The sequence below is a fragment of the Benincasa hispida genome, chromosome 6 (genome assembly GCF_027475165.1).
Source record: "Benincasa hispida cultivar pf3 chromosome 6, pf3_genome.v1.1, whole genome shotgun sequence".
NCBI lineage: Eukaryota > Viridiplantae > Streptophyta > Magnoliopsida > Cucurbitales > Cucurbitaceae > Benincasa > Benincasa hispida.
This window is the reverse complement of record NC_143483.1, coordinates 1,356,107-1,376,507: the sequence shown is the minus strand read 5'-3', so window position 1 is coordinate 1,376,507 and position 20,401 is coordinate 1,356,107. Positions and strand designations below refer to the sequence as shown.

At 32.8% G+C, this 20,401-nt stretch overlaps 1 protein-coding gene and 2 long non-coding RNA genes across 3 annotated transcripts; 1 reads left to right on the top strand and 2 right to left on the bottom strand.

Annotated features, from left to right (window-relative positions):
* Positions 1-7,592: 7,592 nt before the first annotated feature.
* Positions 7,593-9,961, bottom strand: LOC120080439 (uncharacterized). The gene is made up of 3 exons (XR_016530354.1): positions 9,624-9,961; positions 9,461-9,519; positions 7,593-7,987 (listed from the first exon to the last, which is right to left on the bottom strand). It is a non-coding gene; the product is annotated as an uncharacterized LOC120080439 (long non-coding RNA).
* On the bottom strand, positions 8,344-9,422 carry LOC150035329 (uncharacterized). The gene is made up of 2 exons (XR_016530355.1): positions 9,291-9,422; positions 8,344-8,563 (listed from the first exon to the last, which is right to left on the bottom strand). It is a non-coding gene; the product is annotated as an uncharacterized LOC150035329 (long non-coding RNA).
* A 4,674-nt stretch (positions 9,962-14,635) lies between the features above and the next one.
* On the top strand, positions 14,636-18,982 carry LOC120080584 (autophagy-related protein 18c-like). The gene is made up of 5 exons (XM_039035301.2): positions 14,636-15,014; positions 15,109-15,898; positions 16,764-17,022; positions 17,660-17,783; positions 18,789-18,982. The coding sequence occupies exons 2-5, from the start codon at positions 15,170-15,172 to the stop codon at positions 18,892-18,894; spliced, it is 1,218 nt and encodes a 405-aa protein (XP_038891229.1). The 5' UTR covers positions 14,636-15,014; positions 15,109-15,169; the 3' UTR covers positions 18,895-18,982.
* Positions 18,983-20,401: the final 1,419 nt, after the last annotated feature.

Sequence of the window (20,401 nt, the reverse complement as noted above, 5' to 3'; positions counted from 1 at the left end):
AAATAAGATTTTAAAAATAAAGATCCAATTTTTCATGAACTCATTATTGACACTAGAATCCATTATTTTAATTCAAGCTTGAAACAAATAGGATACCCCAATTTGATAAAAACAAACCCATCTTCATGTAAATAAAGTATAAAGGATAGGACCAAATAATTAAGCACTTATATTTTTCTCTTGAGATTTTTATTTTTATTTATTTATTTATTTATTTATTTATTTTTGTGTGTGTGTGTGGAGAAGCTACTTGATAATATACCAAGAACTCACAACAATTTGAATAAAAAGTTCATAAAATCATATATCAAAAGAGTAAATATAAAAGTAAAAAAAATGTAGGATAGATAGTTACTATTATATTGAAAAGGAAGTAGATTATCCATTAAATTGTCATTTAAATCTTTGGCCTCTCTATACCTTGAATTGATACATTGAAATGAATATGTTAATCAATTAATTGAACATGTACAAATTCTCAATCCAAAATTCAAGACTGAAACATAATGGCGATATCATCTTTTATATCTATATAAATGAAAAGGAAAAAATAATGGTACCTTTTGAAGAATTAGAAGTTGTGTTTAGAGGAGTGACATACATCTACGTTGAAGAAACAAGATAGAAATCTAACAATTATTATTTTGTGAATGAATAAAAGAAACAAGAAATATATATAAAAAGAAAAGTTAGAGATTTACAAGCTTAACTAACTCATGAATATATTAAAAATTTAAAGAAAAATATCATAAAATTTAATCTAAAAAAAATCTCATTAAAAATCTGCATTTCTATAAATAAAAATTAGTCAGATCAACTCAACTATAACGCGATGAGATACTAATCCTTGTGAGGAAAAATCTTCGACAAGGGGGTTGGAACGGGGTATGGTGGTTGTCAATTCCGGAGTAAGTGAGTAAGAGACGTTGATGATTCAAATTGGAAATAAGAAATGGAATGAGAATAAGAAATAGAATTTTAAAAAGGATTTGAAGGACAAAGAGATGGAATTGAATAATTGGGTTGGTGGGTGTTGGAATGCCTTGAATTTTTTTGTTAGCGCTTCGAACAACCAAGTACGGGAGTTTGATTGGCGACGTCATCATCGAAGTCTCAAATGAAGAAACTGTCGCAGGTAAAGTTGGAAAGTCTTTAGATGATGAAATCTTTAACCAAGAAGTTATTTCTGTAGAAACATCTGTATCATCTACATATGCATAAAGGTACGTCTCCACGAGACCATCTTGATCAATTAAATAAAATCTTATAAGATTGATGATAAGGATGTTGCCCTAATTTTATTAACGTCTTTATCCCTATCGTATGAGAATTTCATTGACTCGTATATTGGAGGAAAAGAAACTCTGACCTTAGAAGGTACAAAGTCCACGTTGCTTATGAGAGAGGACCATCGAAGTTTAGGTACAGAGAGTCAGACATTTGGGTTAGCTGCTACAGGGAGTAAGGGACATAAGAATTTTGGTAAGCAGAAGTCGAACCAGAATAATAAGTCTCCGAAGTCAGAGGGTTTTTTAGATCATATGATGTTTGTCACTATTGTAAAGAAAAGGGGCATTGGAAAACAGAATGCCCTGAGATGAAAAGGTATTAGGAAAATAAGGAAAAAAGTGAGAAAAAGGAAGCATCCGCCTCTGTTGCACAAGTTAAGATTGATCCTAAAGAAATCGATTCTGAAGGAGTTTTAGCTTTAGTTATGAATGAACATTCACATTCTGATGATGTGTGAGTTCTTGATTTTGGGGCATCTTATCATATGTACCCAAATAAATAGTGGTTATCAATATATCAACAAGTAGACGGAGAGAATGTTAGCATGGCTAATGGTGTTGTGTGCATGTTAGTTGGAATCAGCTCAATCAAGATAGAACACATAATGGTGTCTTCTACACTTTAAACGAGGTTAGGCATGTTCCATTAATGACAAAGAGTTTGATATCCTTTAGTATACTCGATAGCAAGAGTTACAGTTTTAAAGGTAAAGGTGGAGCAATGTTGTCTACAAGGTAAAATGATTTTTTTTAAATTAATTAATTAATTAATAATTTAATATCAAATATTAAATTAATAAAATTCATAATTTAAACATGAATCCCTATTCATGTAGCAAATATTTAAATTAATATTTAAACATTTTAAATTCTCCAATTACATTTAGTTTTGATAAATATAAACATTAATTATATTGAATATAATTATCCAAACCCTAAATTTGAATTTGAACCTTTCAAATTCAAAACCCTAATTTTGAATTTGAACACTTCAAATTCGCTCAATTTTCTAATCCAAGGTGTATTGTTTTTAAACTCTTTAACCTGATTTAATCATTATTTGTTAACTACCAAGACATACCACTATAGCTCGATGGTAGCACCCTTCTCACTATAGATATATTTATGTCCATTTGATTTAACCATGATAAGTAAGTCGATCCTTTGCAGTTGTTCGTATTTACAGCTAAGTCAAAAAAATACTGTTTTATCTCTGTAAATACATCTTGCTCCTTAAGCTCCCACTGATCCTCTATTGAACAACTGGTTTATAGTCCAACTAATAAACCATGTCCCTCTTGGCCATGAGAGGGCGGGGACCCTTTGTTCAAGACCAGGAATCAGTACTTAAGGGAAAAACCTAAATGAGCATACATCTTATCTTTGTTATAGATTTTAAATGTCTAAATTCATTTTATAACTCTTATAAAAATATAGACATACTATAACAAATACTTAAGCATTCCACCCATTAATATAACAATTATATTAATCTTATGAAAACCTAATCATGCATACTATATATATTACAACCAATTTAGAACATATATTAATACATGAAACATGCTTTTGTATGGTGGGATTTAGATCTACATGGCATACAATATGCACTCACATGTTTAATTTAAATATAACATATATCACGTGCATAAAATATTTAAACAACACTGATATAGACCAAATTTGACATTCTAAGCAAGTAATAAACTAATTTACTACAAAAATAATACAGAAATAGCTTCAAAGTGCTTTTGGATCACTTGAACCAATCTGAACTGTCTGAACCGACCCTCCAAATCTTCAAAGAAGTCTAAAACAATCTATTTAGGGTCGAACTTGACCTTAGGCCACCGAACCGGTCGAACCGAACCGCTCCCACGAACCAATTTTTGTGTGCACGTTTCTAGGTTGGGATGAGCAGCGTTGCAATGCTCCATCCCAGCGTTGCAACATCTCAGGCTTCAGGAAGAACAACGTTGCAACGTTGTATGGGTAGCGTCGCAACGTTGCTTTGTAGTAGCTTCTTCACCAGATTTTATAGTCGAGTTTGCTTGCTACAATCTTCAATTACAACCTAGTTTCAACTCTATTGACTCCAATAAAATTATAAACTCTCAAGCACATACTTAAGCTCATCAACCAAGAGCCAATTACAAATTTAACAACATAATCAAAGAGAAAACTAATGCCAAAGTTGAATTAAGACCATATCAGTCACCCAAACCTGCATTGCTAGAATTTCACCCACCAAACTGAAATTAACATTATTGAGTGCTTAAATCATGTTCTGATACCAATTGATAGGAAAAACATGCATAAAACGGAAGCTAACAAAATCATTAGGCACTCTAATTACACTTAATTTAAGTTCAAAGCATGCTAAAAAACAGTTTTACAGAAAAAGGGTTTCATTTAGGTATACCTTTGCTGATTCTTTTTACTTCCTTGTTGAATTCTACGAATTGGATCTCCAAATCCTTAGTAGACTACCAAGAGGAGTTTCTCTACTATTCTCAGCCTTTGATTGAGTGGTAGAAACTCATAATTGAGGAGAATTGATATGGGTTTGGAGAGGTATTTGAGAGAGCTTTTAGAATTTTCAGAAAATCAATTGCATGAATGAAAAATCCTGAAATTTGGGATATTTAACAAGTCTGGGCATGCAAGCACTTAGATTTTAAGCTAATTGACATTTCAATTAGCACTAAGTGAGTGGACAAGGTGTTGATTTGTGGAAAAATCCATTAAAAATCCCAAAATTGGGACAAATCCACTAGCAATTACATTTTTCAATTTTAAATTAATTCAAATTAAGAATAATTCAAAACTTAATTCAATTTCCATAAATTGAATTTAAAAAATGAAAAAAATTATTTTATTTTAATTAATTAAATAAATAAATTTAGTTAATTAATTAATTAATTAGTAATTTAATATCAAATATTAAATTAATAAAACACCTAATTTAAATATAAATCTCTATTCATGTAGCCAATATTTAAATCAATATTTAAATATTTTAAACTCCCCAATTATGTTTAATTTTGGTAAATTTAAATATTAATTATACCAAATATAATTATCCAAACCCAAAATTTGAATTTGAATATTTCAAATTCAAAACTCTAATTTCGAATTTGAACACTTCAAATTCGCTCAATTTTCTAATCCAAGGTGTAATGTTTTACGAGCTAGTAGAGGGCTTATGGACTTACAGATCACGAGCTACAACGATTTGAGATTAATCGGTTAAACTCTTCAACCCAAGTTAATCAATATTCATTGTGAACCTTGAACCCTAATTTCTCTACTTAAGTATGTTCCCTACTGAGACCAGTATGGTAAGTAAGTTGATGTGGAAACTAATGAGTAATTAGGGTGAAAAATTAGAAGAAAAGTATGAATTTGAAAGCTTGACTCTTGGGGAAAACTTGAAAAATTGGCTAATTATAACCCATGCGTTGGAAGCTAGAAAATTGACTAAGTGTTGTCCATGCATTGGCTTTGCTCATTTAGAGGTTATCTGAGGCGTTGAAGGAAGCCAAAATGTGGCCAAGAAAAACGCATGCGGCAACCAATGTCTTGAGAGGTTAGAACAACGCATGCGGTAGCCTCAAGTTGCACGCACTGGTTGATCAAGGGGGAGTGCGACGCGATGGAGGCATGCGGTCATGCTGCGCGATGAAGGCATGCGGCAGTGCTACGCGATGGAGGCATGCGGCGATGCTACACGATGGATACGATGGATGCGACGATGCTACGCGATGGTATGCAACAACACTATGCGATGGTGCTATGTGGCGGTCTTGCTAAAGGATGAGCTAGGCATTGAAACAAGCTATGGTGGACGCATGGTGAAACGTTTTGTGTTGCTAAGGCTTGCGGTACACAAGGCTAAAACCATGCATTAGTGATGTGCTATGCGTTGGACATCCGAAGGCATGTGGGCACATAGGACAAGCTAGTAGTATGCGTTGAAAGAGTATTGGTCATTATCCTAGGCATGTGGCCATGCTACACGATGGAGGACATGCAACAGTGCTACACGATGAAGGCATGCGGCCATACTACGCGATGAAGGCATGCAGCAGTGCTACGCGATGGAGGCATGCGGCCATGCTACGCGATGGAGGCATGCGGCAGTGCTACGTGATGGAGGCATGTGGCAATGCTACACGATGGATGCGGCGATGCTACGCGATGGTATGCGACAACACTATGCGATGGTGCTATGCGGCGGCCTTGCTAAAGGATGAGCTAGGCGTTGAAACAAGCTATGGTGGACGCATGGTGAAACGTTTTACGTTGCTAAGGCTTGCGGTACACAAGGCTAATACTATGTGTTGGTGATGTGCTATACGTTGGACATTCGAAGGCATGTGGGCGCATAGGATAAGCTAGTAGTATGCGTTGAAAGAGTATTGGTCATTATCCTAGTTGGGCGCATAGGGCAAAGGTAAGCCATGCGAAAGAGAAAGATATGCAGCCAAAGATGAGCTTTACGAGCATCTAGTATATGTGACCAAGTTGCGTTAATTAGATGCACAAGGTAAGATTGAATGGACGCATGCGCCATTGGTGGTGTCCAAACATAGGAAGGTTGCGACATTTGGATGAACACATTTGTGTTAGATGAACGCATATAAGGTTGGATGGACGCATTCAAGGTCGTCATCCGGACATGTGGCTTGTTGGGAAGAAATCTTAAGCCTTGAGTAAATGAGGTGGATGCACAAGAAGACATGCAAATTTAAGCATTTTGTGTTGGCTGAGGAAGAAAAAAACACCTTAGATTGCGGTGATTTGAAGGTTGCATTGATAGTGTGGGGAAAAGACACTTGGACATGCGGCCAAGTAGAAGGTGTCGGCTTTGGAGATATTTTGGATGTCTATAAATAGAGCCAAGGACTCCTCTTCAGATCATAGTTCAAAGGACATTAAGAAGAGTATAAAAGCTGATTAAACTATGCATTGATAGCAAACCTATGCGTCGGTCATAAAACTTCAAGAGGAGACGCAGTTAGACAGTGAATTCTGGAAATAACATCAAACTGGGACTAGGAGTTCTCGCAGCATACTCGTGCGTTTGGAGTGATTCCAAAGCCACCTGAAAGCTCCGCGAGTCTAGTTTTCAAGCTAGGACTGTTGGAGAAGAAGCCAAGGGATCAGGCTAGAAACTGAGAAAAAGACAGAAGAGTCAAACTGTCAGGTAAGCTTGGGCCAGTCTTGGAGATCTTGTGATTCCGGCCAAACCACGAGAAGTTCTGAGCTAAGATTTTAAGGTAAGCTTCCTGAGACATTGTAGAGCATGTTTACAGAAGAAAGTATCACGAGATAATTCTTAAAACTATGAGTAATCTGAGCTTTAAAATTGAATATGGATTTTAGGGGTTCAAAAGGGAGCCCGAGGTAAACAAAGAACTTCTGAAGAGAAAGGTTCCTAAACAATCAAGGTGAGTGACTAAATATTTGACTAAATATTTACAATGTTTTAAGGAAACCATGTTTTAAAGAAAGATTATTCTCATGCCAGCTAGTTTTACAAAGTAATTACCAAGCAAACCATGAGTTATGTTTTAAACGGATGCATGTATGAAAGTTTATTGAAAAACTATTTATGTGTGTTTAAATACACCCAGCATGCGTTAATATCTTTAAAGATATGTTTTCTATGCGTTATGCTTTACATGCTTTAAAGAGAAAAGTCATTTATGACTAGTTCTACTTGAAATGCGATACCGAAGGACAGTTGAGAAGGTATCCGAGCAACTCGATACTAAAGGACAAGTTTAGAGAAGGTATCTGAGCAGAAGTACCTAAAATATGACGATACTTAGTATGACCACGTGCACGTAGGTAGTTAAAGTCAGAGATTGAGCAAAAGGGTTCTCTCTTGACTAGCAGTTGATGTTGGGATTTAACCACAACAGGGTTATTCTCAACTAAGGAACAGTTTTAATGTTTTCTAATAAAAACAACTTTATATGCTTTATATGCTTGGAAAATGTCTATACATCAGTACAAGGTTACTGTAGAAGTTTATATTTCAGTTTAATCTCTTTATTGAGACTATTGCATGAGAATCAGTTTTCTTTTTTAAGTCACTCACTGGGCTAACAAGCTCACCCCGTTTTCAAATGTTTTTCTTTCCTTCAAGTAGCGGTCAAATCCTCAGAAGATAGCTTTGCATTACTCTGCCACTAAAGGACAAAGATAATGTAATCGGCTGTTTGGTGGTTACTGTAAATATTGTACACATGTTACAGTTATTCATATAGGGACTAAGGTTTTGGGTATCAGGACTTGTGAAACTAGTAATGTAATTACTCTAAATATGTTGTGTTTTTTTAAACTTAATAAATTTGGCCTAAGAGGCATCCGCTGTATATGAATTTGTACATTAGTATCAAAGTAATTTTCGCAAGAGTTATTAGGTAGTAAGTGTCAACAAAAGGGTTGATAATTGCTGTAGTCATGTCCTTTCCTAGGCTTAGAGAGTAGTTTGGGACGGGGTGTGACACAATCGAAGTTCGAGGCCCGCTTCTTGGTCTAACCCTTTGCTAGATTGACCCAGTTGGGTCTTGAGGTGGTGGGTCCCGCACTTCTTTGATTTGCTCCTCAGAGTCTTGTATGTCACAGTTCTGCTCCCCAACTATTCTTATCTCGACTGCCCCTTCCTCTAGTTCGTGGTGCCATACCTGATAACCGCACGTAACGCTTTAATAAACGCTAGCAGGGTAAACCATTAAACGACTACACAACAGGTAAGATTTCATACATATTTCCCTAAAGAACTTTAAACGACATACCTGGTGATGACGAGAGATCCATTTGTGTCCATATGGAATAGTTTGGACTCACGATGTAATTCAGTCTACAGAAACTAAAACTTAAGCTCTAATTCCAACTGTAACGACCCAAATTTCTAGTATGGTTCTATGACACTACTCTATGCATGCATAGGCGTGGCAATGCATTTCTCAAAGAATAATTAAATCAAAGAGATAAAAATTTTATTTCATTAAATAAAGCTCAAATAAATACAAAAGAGAAATTATGAAAACACCGTTCGGGGTACCTCTAACCCAACTTTAAAATAAATAACAATTAAATAAATCAATAATTAAAATCAAGGAATATTTCATAAGATTTTAAAATGTTTGACTCCTAAACTAGACGCTAGTCCATGAAACCTAAGTGCGGAACTAATAATTTGTCTAAATGGCCAGGTCATGGATCTCTCTTGTCATGCACCGGTCTATCTTTGCCCTTACCTGAAAAACATGAAAGGAAAAGGATGAGTATAAAAGTATACTCAATAGGCGACCCATTACTGGGCCCACTCAATGATCTGTTAGCCTTTCCATTAGGACAGAAATGCACAAGGACATCATAGGCGTAGGCATAAACATAGGCATAAAAGGCGAACCTAAAGGCATGCTTTCATAAGTAATGACCCCGGAGAGCACAAACATAAACATAAGTGGTGGTCCCAAGGGGACATCCTACATAAGCATAAGGTGTGAGCCCGAAGGCTCACAACATACGATATGCATAGCCCAATAGAAGTGCCAACAATCACTGCAATCTCATAAAGTCATAAGCATACAATCGAGGTCTTAAATCATGCTAAGATCACATAACAATTCAAAATTTATCCATACGCCAAACATTGTTACAACACATAACATCAACATTCCATGACATAAGCGTAAGTTACCAAAATTTTCAACTGTCCAATAGGCATATCAAGATATCTCATATTAACGTAGGGACCAATACGTAATACATGCTTGGGTTTGAGGGCAAACCGATAGTAAATCATTTATCCCGAATTTATGTTGAACAAATAGCAAACAAAACTCCAACTATCAATCAAATCCCTCTTTGACTTGAGTCAAATGCTTGAATCGCCCTAGAATAAACCAATTTAATGTCAATCCTTATAAACATAACCTAACTCACTCGAAAAGCACAATCAAAAGTCTCCATACCACTTACCCAAAATGTCGACTTAACCAAAACTACAACTGAGCTTCAAGTACGAATCCAATCCAGTCATAAGCAAACTGAAGGGTTTCAAAACTCAATTCTAAATCCCAATTAACACAAATATTCACCAAACCAATTGGGGAAAACAAGAATTAACCAGAATAACAATTATAGCTTACCAAAAGGCGCCCAAAGCGATCTTTGATGCTGCTAGATAGTACCAAAAATGTCTTGAAACCTCGAATTGAGCAACAATGCATCCTTAGTATAACTTAAATCAGACCAAATTCGATAGGCATTCAAAACCCATTAACTAAAAACCAAATAAAACTTAAATCTCACAAAAAATTCCAAGTTCCTGGCAAAACGGAAGAGGTCGGCAACTGGCGGACGATAAGAATGGGAATGAAAAATTGAAGAAACTCGGCTGGCAGAAAGAGTCGGCAGGCTATGTGGCTAGCAAAAAGCAGAGGTTGAGCGGCGAGCGGTGCGGGTAGCTGGGCTGAGGCGTGAGCGGCGCGGATGGCCACCGTGAGGAGGCGTCGACGTTCAAACGGCCAGCGACCTGCCGAACCACGTACCGCTACGCTGAGGAACGAGTTGAGGGAAAAAGGGTGGTCTCGCGTGGGGGTTAAGAGGAAGAAAAAGGAAAAAAAAAATTCTTTCTTTTCTCTACACGCAAACCGATGTCTCTTAATTTCACATTTATAACCAATTGTACCCCCACTAAACCCTAACTCCTCCCTTTTCCTTGAAGAAATACATACATACATACATACATACATACATACATACATACATATATATATATATATATATATATATATTCAAAACCTTCAAAACCTCCTAACCACCTATCACGTATTTTCAAACCCAAAAATAAAAAGGAATAAGACAAATTTTACCTTACAATTTTTGGGGCGTCAGGTACTTCACTAGCTCGCTAATAGGAAAGAATTATGAAACTGTTAAAGGCAAAGAAAAATCCAATAGATCCACATTCAGGGGCAAGCATTTCTGTCGGTGCCAGAGCGCGCTGAAGCAGGAAGCCGTAACGTCATTATATTTTTTTATTATTGCTTGGTGTGCAATGTGGGTGATTTCAATACGAGTTTTTCGACAATATCACACTAAATGAAAGAGTTAAATAACATGCAAAAGAAGTATCAAGGATCCATAAGCATTCAAATTCACTAATTTTGGCAAAATCTAAAGCATGCTCTTCTAAAAAGTGGGTTTTCAAAACATACATTTGATGAGCTATCCAATAAAACGTTTGTACAACTGTTGTCTTCACTTGATATCGCCGTGAACCACCTCAAAGACTTTCTTACTATGCTCTTGGAGCTTTAGGCAGAGTTGTGGGACTCAAGAATAGCTTGAAGAAGTGAACAACCGAGAAAAACCCACAACAGCCGATTGAAGAAGACAGTTTCTTCTTTACAGAAAATATCCATCTTAGTAACGAGGGTAAGTACCTATGATTCACTATTTTTTCTATTGATTTTTTACTTCGGCCTTATCTTTAAATAAGGTGTTCTTCTCTTTCTCCACGAACCTTTCTTTGTATGACTTCTCTTTTGCCTCAGGTCGAATGAATATGAAAGGGAGATCAATCATTTTCTCTCAAAATTCTGTATTAACCTTTCTCCAACGACTCCAATCTTCTTTATATAGTAGATGAACATGCAAATAAATGGAGTGCATGACTTGTAGCTCATGCTTGGAGAATCAATGTGGAGAGGATAATGGCCTTTGTGTGAGCATGAAGATGAAGGTAATGGAGAAAATTAAATCTCTATTTTGTGCAACCATGCAAAACCGTTTTTTCATTTTCTTTTAAAACAAAAAAATGATTTTAAAATTATTTTAATACAAAAATGATTTTCTTAAATTAATTTCATAAATTAATTTAATATCAAATATTAAATTAATTTTTGCACAATAATCATCTTCATATATTTAAATCATATTCAAATATATTTTCTCTTGTTCTGTTTAATTTGAATGTTTCAAATTAATTTCTCAAGCTACCCTAAAGCTGATTCATTTACGAGCTAGTAGGGGAACCTCGCGGACCTACAGATCATGGGCTCCAACGATTTGAGATTAATTGGCTAAACTCATTAGACTGATCTAACCCCATTCGTTAACTAATGGGACACTCCACTATAGCCCATAGTTGAACCCCACACTATAGATATATTATGTCCACTTAATAACCATAATCAGTAAGTCGATCCTTCACAGGTTGTCGTAATCACATCTAGGTCAAAAATACCGTTTTACTCCAGTGACTACATCCGGTCTTATCCCAAAATGGTAAGCTTATTGAGCAGTGCTGTTGGACTACTCTCACCATTTGCAGATCAAAGGATAATCTCGAACAAACAAGAGTTCATAGTTAGCTTAGAATTAAGATCGAGTTAACCTAGGTTATATAATAAATGAAATAGTCAGTTTTAATAGTAAACAGTAAAGTGACTATTTTCGTGGTCCAGTCTATATGCAAACTCACTGCATAGGATGTCCCCACTCTCATGTCTCAACCTGAACTATTTGTGGATCACATCATTTGTAGCACTTTACAACTTCTGGTAATAACTAGAGGGTGAACTATTTGTGGATCACATCATCCTTACAACTTCTGGTAACAACTAGAGGGTGAGCTGCATCCAATAGTGTTAAGATACCCAATTTCATCTATATACTTATTAGACCATTTATGGTTATATGATCATGTTTATGTCACTACATAAAGTTACAACATCCAAACTATATCCAAGGATCCGTTTATTGGACTTTTATATAAGATGCAAAATCAACAAGTCATTATTATTGACATTTTTTATTTTATTTTGTTTTCTTAGAGTGACATTGTTAGTATTATTTTTCTTCTCATCTTCATTATTGGTTAGCATACAATTATGATGTTTTTCAACGATGTCGCCTAAAGGTATCACTATATGTTTGATTCAGTACAAAATGTTCAGTATTCAATTCCATCCGTTCCACCATAGGATAACCTAATAGGTAATGAAATCAATTGATTATTTATTTTCTTATGTTGATTAATGTGTTTTTTCCCTTTTTTATATTCATAATTTGTGTTCTTTGCTGGCTTTCTAAATAATTTTTTGTCACGATTTTTCTACAAAAAATAATTGTAAAAAAGTTGTTGGGATTTAAGTATATTCGTGATAAGTAGTTGATTGAAATTGAACCGCATAATTTACAAAAAAAGAAAAGAAAAAAAGAGATATAGGGAGGATCCGTTTTTGAGAAAATTAGGGAATAGAGTAGATATGAAGTTAGGGGGTGAGAATATAATCTTCCTAATTTAATTTCTAAAATCACTCCATGATTTAATTATTGTATTCATTATCCTTCATTTTCATTATATGCTATAAGTTCTCATGTATTTGTTCTCAATACCATAGTTAATGGAAACAACTAATTATTTATTTTCTCATATTCTTTAGTGTGCCTTTTATAATTCTTGCGTTGAGAAATTGTGTTATGTGTTGGCTTTCTAAATGACTTTTGTTAGGATTTCTCTTCAACAGAATAATTGTTAGGATTTAAGTATATGCATGAAGAGTAGTTAGTTGAGATCTATATTTTGAAGTGTAGAGAAAAACATGAATGAAGAAGAAATGGTTTAAAAAATAGATACATGATAGATATAGTTAGGAAATTTGAGGAAATTAAGGAATGAAGTACAAATGAGTGGAAATTCGTTTAAAATAATAATAATTTGGTTTTATCTTGACAATATATATTGACATACATATTTAAATTAAAAGACAATAATATAAAAACATTAAAATAAAAATTATTACACTATATAACTTTTAAAAGTTTTATAATAATTAAAAAAATTATATAATATTCATTTAATACGTAATAAAAATACCGTATATATTTTAATTTTTTCAATCAAAGCTATAAGATTTATGTGAAATGTACGTATTACTTGACTAGTATATATAAATGTATCTATGCTAAGAAACTTTTAATTTTCCTTTTTGTCCATTTTAATTGATGGTCACAGGATTATATGATGTAATTTCACATTAAATTTATTTTTTTAAACCATTCGTTTATCTAATTCTAATTCATATTTAATGATAAGATAATATTTTTTTAAAAAAATCTTTTATCTAATTCTAATTCACGTTAAATGATAAATTCTGGAAAAATCTTATTTTTGCTTTTACACTTTTTAGATGATGGTCATAGTTAGTTATATGATATAATTCCACATTAAATATGATTTTTTAAAATCTTATTTTATCTAATTTTAACTCAGGTTAAATAATAAAAATTTTAATATATATATATATAATTCTAATCCACGTTAAATGATAAGATAACATTTTATTTTTTTTTTATAAAAAAACTCATTTTTTCTAATTTTGACTGTCGTTGAATGATAAGAAATTAAGGGAAAAAATATTTAAATCTATCTATATGTATCGATCATTTAAAAGGGCCTATTTCATCTTTGGTCTCTTTTAGTTGATACTCATCATGTTATATGATCTAATTTCACATTAGATCTAAAATAAAAAAACAAATATTATTTTTTCTAATTCTAATTCCTGTCAAATGACATATATTTTTAATTAAAAAAATTATGATAAATTTTTAATTCTAATTCACATTAATTTTTCTTAAAAGATTATTTTATATAAATCAAATTAAATGATAAGACAATAAATTAAAAAATCTCATTCTATCTAATTCTAATTCACCCTAAATGATAATAAATTAAAAAAAATCATATCTATCTAGGACTATGGAAAAAAACATCTAATTTTCACTTTAGTTAATAGTCGTAGGATTATCTACTATAATTTTACACTATATTTGAAATTTACAAAAAAAAAAATAAAATTATTTTTATCTAATTCAAATTCTTATTAAATGATATATTTTCTAAAGTATCATTTTATTTAATTCTAATCGACGTTAAATAATAGAAATAAAAAAATATATCCATGTAGATATATATATAGTTTAAGAGGAATTATAGAAAAAAAATTAATTTTTATCATATTATAATTCATGTTCAATGATAGGAAATGAAAAAAAAAAGTTTTTTAAACCAAGTCAGCATGATTTTTTTAGAAAGATAATACGGTTAAAGTTTGAAATGGAAAAGATAATCATATTATCGCAATCAAAATAAAAAGAATAATAAAAATATTTTAGTTTTATTATTTTACACGTTTAATATTTTATAGTATATTTTAAACAATATAAAATAAAATAACTATTACTTTTCCACTCCTAATTTAAAAAATTTTAAATGACTTATTTAAAAAACAAAACTCACTTATTTATAAATTAAAGTTAGATTTGAGAGTTTTATGAGAGTGTATCCACACGTAATTTAGGGTTTAGACCCTTAATAAAGGTGCTTGCGTAAAACCTTCAAGATAAATCAAATCAGGTAACCATCCGATTCCAGCCAATTCTTCAAATCGCGAACAATATTCGTCTATGATTTTTCTCTTGTTTGATCCATAAAATCTGTTCATGTGTCTCATCATCTCCTTCGCGTTAAGGGCAGTAGATGGTGAATTTCGAAATATTGTTCTGCTCGAAAAATCCAACATTCCCGATCGGAATCATCCAAGACAGGCAATTTCGACCTTTGATTTCTCTGATTCTACGGCCTTTTTGTGATATCTCCTTTCAACTCTTCCACTGTCTGTTCTAACCCAGGTAAGCCTCGAAGATTTTCACTCATTCCACTAAATTTCGATCTATTTTCCCCATTGATACCAATTTGATAGGATTCCTTATCAATTTTGTTAAGTTCACAAGAAAAATTCAACACATCCACACATTCAACAAGACCAATTTGAGAGGTCTGAGAAATGCCGGGTGCTCAGGAGGAATCCTCAGAAGTTGGAGGTTCCATATCCGTTGGACAAGATGGACAAGATGGACAAAATGGACAAAATGGAAAGGATGAGCTAGAACTGCATTCAGTGTTCTGGAATCAAGACTATAGTTGTTTTGCTGCGGGTACAAGCTGTGGGTTTCGTATTTACAATTGTGATCCTTTCAAGGAAACATTTAGACGTGAGATGGGAATTGGTGGATTTAAAATTGTTGAGATGTTGTTTCGGTGCAACATTTTAGCACTTGTGGGCACTGGAACTAATTCTCTATATCCACCAAACAAAGTTTTGATATGGGATGATTATAAAAGTCAATGCATTGGTGAATTTTCATTTAGGTCTGAGATTCGAGCTGTAAAACTGAAACGTGAACACTTTATTGTTGTACTTGAGCATAAAATTTATGTTTATACGTTGATGGATGTCAAGCTTCTTCATCAAATTGAGACTGTTGCGAATCCAAGGGGCTTATGTTGCCTTTCCCACCATGTAAATACGTTTGTGCTGGCTTGTCCTGGTGTTCAACGTGGGCAGGTGCATATTGAACACTTTGGGCTAAATATGACGAAGCTATTCAATGCACATGATTCTCATATTGCATGTATGACGCTGACAATGGATGGTCTACTTCTTGCAACTGCTAGCACTAAGGGTACTTTGATAAGAATTTTCAATACATTGGATGGAACGCTCTTGCAAGAGGTATTGTACCGCTAGACCTTAAATTTAAGTATTCTGATCTGACTTTGGTTTCCAGTTCTATCATTAAGCACATTTGGATTGGATGCGTTCAAAAATGAAAAAAGAAGAATTTTTTTTTTTTTTTTTTTTAATAGGGGCTGGCTCTTGAGCTCAATGGGTTGCACAATTACATCATCATTTGGTATCTGACACCAGAAAATTTGTAGAATATTTAATCTAATACTTTAAATAGGTGAACACTATAGTCTGAACCATGGGTTCAAATTGAGCTCACAATTAGCCATCTAGGATTACTAGACCAATACATAATTGTTTATGATGGATATATTCTTGATAGTGAGAAAAGGTAAAAACTTGGTGTATGTAATCATACGATTATTGCTTTTTTCAATTACACAATGAAAATAGAGTTAGAGCCTAACTGTCACTACGGGTCATGATTTTTCTTTCCATTATGAAACAAAATTTGATGATTAAGAATAACGTTCTTCTACCTTGTTTTTAAGTCCTATGTTTAAGTTCTCATTCTGTTATGCTTTATTTTATTACTTAAGTCTTATGGCTTTTGTCTTAGTCCCTTGTGGATTGTTGTTTACGCTTTGTTTTTGTAGTATCCTTTTATATCTCAGAGCACTAGTCTCTTTTCATTTTCTTAATGAAAAGTTTCCTATCCTTTTCTAGAAAAACAAATATTGTTCTTCTATGCAATGCACATTGCAATAGTGTGGAGTTTTAGGATTGAGGAATGGCTTCATTTTCACTTTTATTGTTACTTTTTTTTTTTTTTTTTTTTTCTCTTTTTGATAGTTATGAAGAGCTTTAGTGCACCTTTTCATGTTTCTCACTGCATCGTGCTTCTGTTTAGGTACGAAGAGGAGTGGATAGAGCAGAAATCTTCAGTCTTGCTCTCTCCCCAAATGTCCAATGGTTGGCAGCGGCAAGTGATAAAGGCACTGTTCATGTTTTCAGCCTTAGAGTTAGAGTGGCTGGCGTAGATTCGTCTTCTGATACAAATGTAATTCAGGGGCCAACACCATTCCAGCAAAATTCTTCTAATTCCCTTGACACTCTTGTTCCTTTGAATACCGGTTCAAACCCTAGTTCATCATTGTCATTCATGAGAGGTAAGGTAGTTTATTTATCAGTTGTATTGAGGATTTTGAATGGTTATGATTAAACTCCCTGATATGGTTTGAAGCTTAATATTATAGTTAAGAGTAGTTTCCATATAGTCTACCTGCGTATCCGATATTTCAAACAGAACAATAGGTTGGGGAACTTCTAAATTTGTGAGGTCGGGATGGTTAGAGACACTACTGAAATAATTAAAATTCTAATCCCTATTGTGGATTGATCGCTATGAAGTTGCAAGACTCAATGCATCCACCTAGTGTTCTCTTTCCAAGCTATTTTAAAGTTTTTTCGGTGCAAGATATTTGTTTAAATTGGAGTGCATTCATCTTCTTTGATTAGTTTTAGCTTTCTCTAATTTTGGATTGTCATATTTTGCTCTTCCTCTAGTTTATGTTTTCATTTCGTATTTTGTTTATGTATCAAGCATGGACTCTTTTGTTAAAATTTTGCCTCTTATTTTTTTTTTTTTAAATAATTCTAATCGTCTAAAAAATGATGAAAGAAGAGACATTCTCTTTCTTTGTTTGAGTTTAGGGAAACAGGAGGCAACATTTCTTTCATATTAGTGTTTGATGGAGGTATTCTGAACTCATGAAATGCTTACTAATCTTTCACCACAACTTTCAGGGGTCCTACCAAGATACTTCAGTTCAGAATGGTCATTTGCTCAGTTCCATTTGCCGGAGGTGGCACAGTTTATTGCAGCATTCGGATCTCAAAACACTATCATTATCGTTGGCATGGATGGGAGGTAAGATTGAAATGAAAATATATTTGACTGTTTCACTTCCTTTTTTTTCCCCGCATACAAAAGTGTAAAATGATAGACACTTTGATTCCCAGATGCATGTTAGTTAACAACTACTTATGGCTAGTTGGATACCATATATACGTGAAACCTCTTCAGTTCAGAACTAATAATTTGTTTAGAAACCGTTATTCAGAAAGAGGTTTGTTTAAACTAGTTAGGTTTAAATCCATTAGTGTATATATATAAACTTTCATGTTTATTCTATTTTTCAATTCTCACGTCCTAAACTTTGTCAAGTTGAACATAGTTCAACTGACATACGGCTGTGTTGATGACTACGAGGTCTGTGGTGCAAATCCCCCTATCCCCAATTGTAAAAAAAATTCTCATGTCCAGAACTTTGCATAAAAATGATCAATTTAGTTTTTTTTGTTATAGATTCATGGTTAAATTGCAAAATTGGTTCCTATGATTTGGAAAAATTTGGAATTTAATCCTTATAGCTTATAATTAGCATTTAATCCTCATGATTTGATAAGACCTTCCTAAATAGTCTCTATAGTAGATACTATTTATGAATATTTTATCAAACAATAGGGATACGAGGTTTTATCAAACCAAATGGATTATATTCTTACTTTTAAAACCATAGGGACTACACTCTAACTTTCTCCAAATCACAAGGACTAAATTTGTTATTTAACCTAGATTCTTTTACTATTTAAAACGTAATAATAGCATTTGTCTCATCAATAGTGTGCGTACTATCAAAGCTTGAAGTTAAAGGTTGAATCCGTCCTCATGTTAAAATACAAAATGGAATATAAGTATATAGACTAAATTTGAATCGTTATAAATTTCACAATGAATACAAATTGATTGTATATGTATATGAAAACAAAATTTATTATTTATATCAAATAATTCTGATGTCTAAGATTCTAATGGTTCATGAAGATACTAATTCTTCTTATTATCAATAATTCTATTTAATTTTCTTTTCAGTTTCTACAAGTGTAGTTTTGATCCAGTGCGAGGAGGGCAAATGTTGCAGCAGGAATGCATCCGTTTCTTGAAAATGGAAATAGGAGCTGATAGAATTGATCTATAGGCTTATTATGCCCAATAGATTATTCTCTTCCCTTGTGAATACAAACACTTTGATGATATCTGTCAATATAAATAATCATTTGGAGGTACTGCATTTTTTTAATCTTCTCATTTGTTTATATATATATTTTTCTTTTTTACACGTAGAAAAATCTTGGTCATTTTGAATTTTGTGAACAAACATTTCTAATACTTTTTCTGCTTGAATTCGTATTTTAGAGCAAAAGTCTCGGGCCATTTCCTTGAAAAATAGTCAGAAATAAGATTTTGAAGTTTTCATCTTACAAAACTAGCATTTTTTTTAAAAACTAATTTAAGTAGTTTTTCTCAATCTATTTCGGACGAGATCGACCATCAAGATTTAGTTAAAAAATTATTATTATTTTTTTAATTTATCGATTGTTTTAGCCTAGTTGGGTCTTTCTCGCAACATTAGTAGATTAAACATTGAGATTGTACTAATTTTTTCAAATATCATGTAATCTATTGAAATCTTATACTAAATCTTAAATTTTCTCGAAAATTGATTATATTTACCAAGTATTACAATCGATAAGGTATAAAAAGTTAATTTTTTAACTAAATTTTGGTGAAAAATTATTTGAATTAGTTTTAAAAAAGAGTGTTAGTTTTGTAAGATGAAAATTTCAATGTGCTATTTTTGATAATTTTTTCAAAAAATGATTTCCCAAAGAAACGACCTAAAACCTTGTGCTCTAATATGCGAATTCAAGTAGAAAAAGAATTAGAAATGTTTATTCAGAAAATTTAAACTGATAAAGAATTTTTAACTAAATCTTAGTGGTTGATTTTACTTGAAAAATTGTTTTAACAAATTTTTAAAAAGTGTATTAATTTTGTAAGATGAAAACCTCAACATATTGTTGCTGATGATTTTCTATTTCTTTGCTAGGTTTTGTGCCACTGATGTTGTTTTCTCATTTTATGGAAAAAATTAATTTGAAAAGTTGAAATTAATTCTAAAAAATAGTAGATGGTAGCAAAATTAAATCTCGAATTTGGTGTTTGATTTTTTGGAAGAATTCCCCCGGCCTAGAACCGTTGGATTCTTTTAAGTTTTACTAATCCTTTTTATTTTTTGGCATTTAGCGTTCCTGAAAAAGAGTGATTTCTTAAGACGTTTTCTTAATTTGTAAGCAAAATGTTCAGTTAAATTAAAAGCTTAGCGTTAAAAACCATGTTGAGATCAAAGCAAATAGGCAAATTATTGAACAATCTTTAATTTAAAATTAAAATTTTTTAATTTAAAGAATACATATATTAGAAAATTCAAAGCTCCAACCTCTTAATTGAGGGTGTACTCATGTAGAAAAATTACTACTTTATTCGTTAGTCCATATTTTATACTTATGTTTGCTAAAAAAAATTTAAGCTTAAAAATACTGGTAAAATATGAAGGCTAAATATGATATAATAATCAATATAAACAGAATTAACAAATATGTTATCAATCCAAGCATATGGCATATGGGTAAGATTAATTAGCA

What these genes read in the sequence shown, in the direction of transcription:
- LOC120080584 (XM_039035301.2), top strand. Translation starts at nt 15,170, where the DNA reads ATGCCGGGTGCTCAGGAGGAATCCTCAGAAGTTGGAGGTTCCATATCC. An exon ending in ATGGAACGCTCTTGCAAGAG is followed by an intron (nt 15,899 to 16,763) that starts GTATTGTACCGC and finishes GCTTCTGTTTAG; the next exon opens with GTACGAAGAGGAGTGGATAG. An exon ending in ATCATTGTCATTCATGAGAG is followed by an intron (nt 17,023 to 17,659) that starts GTAAGGTAGTTT and finishes CACAACTTTCAG; the next exon opens with GGGTCCTACCAAGATACTTC.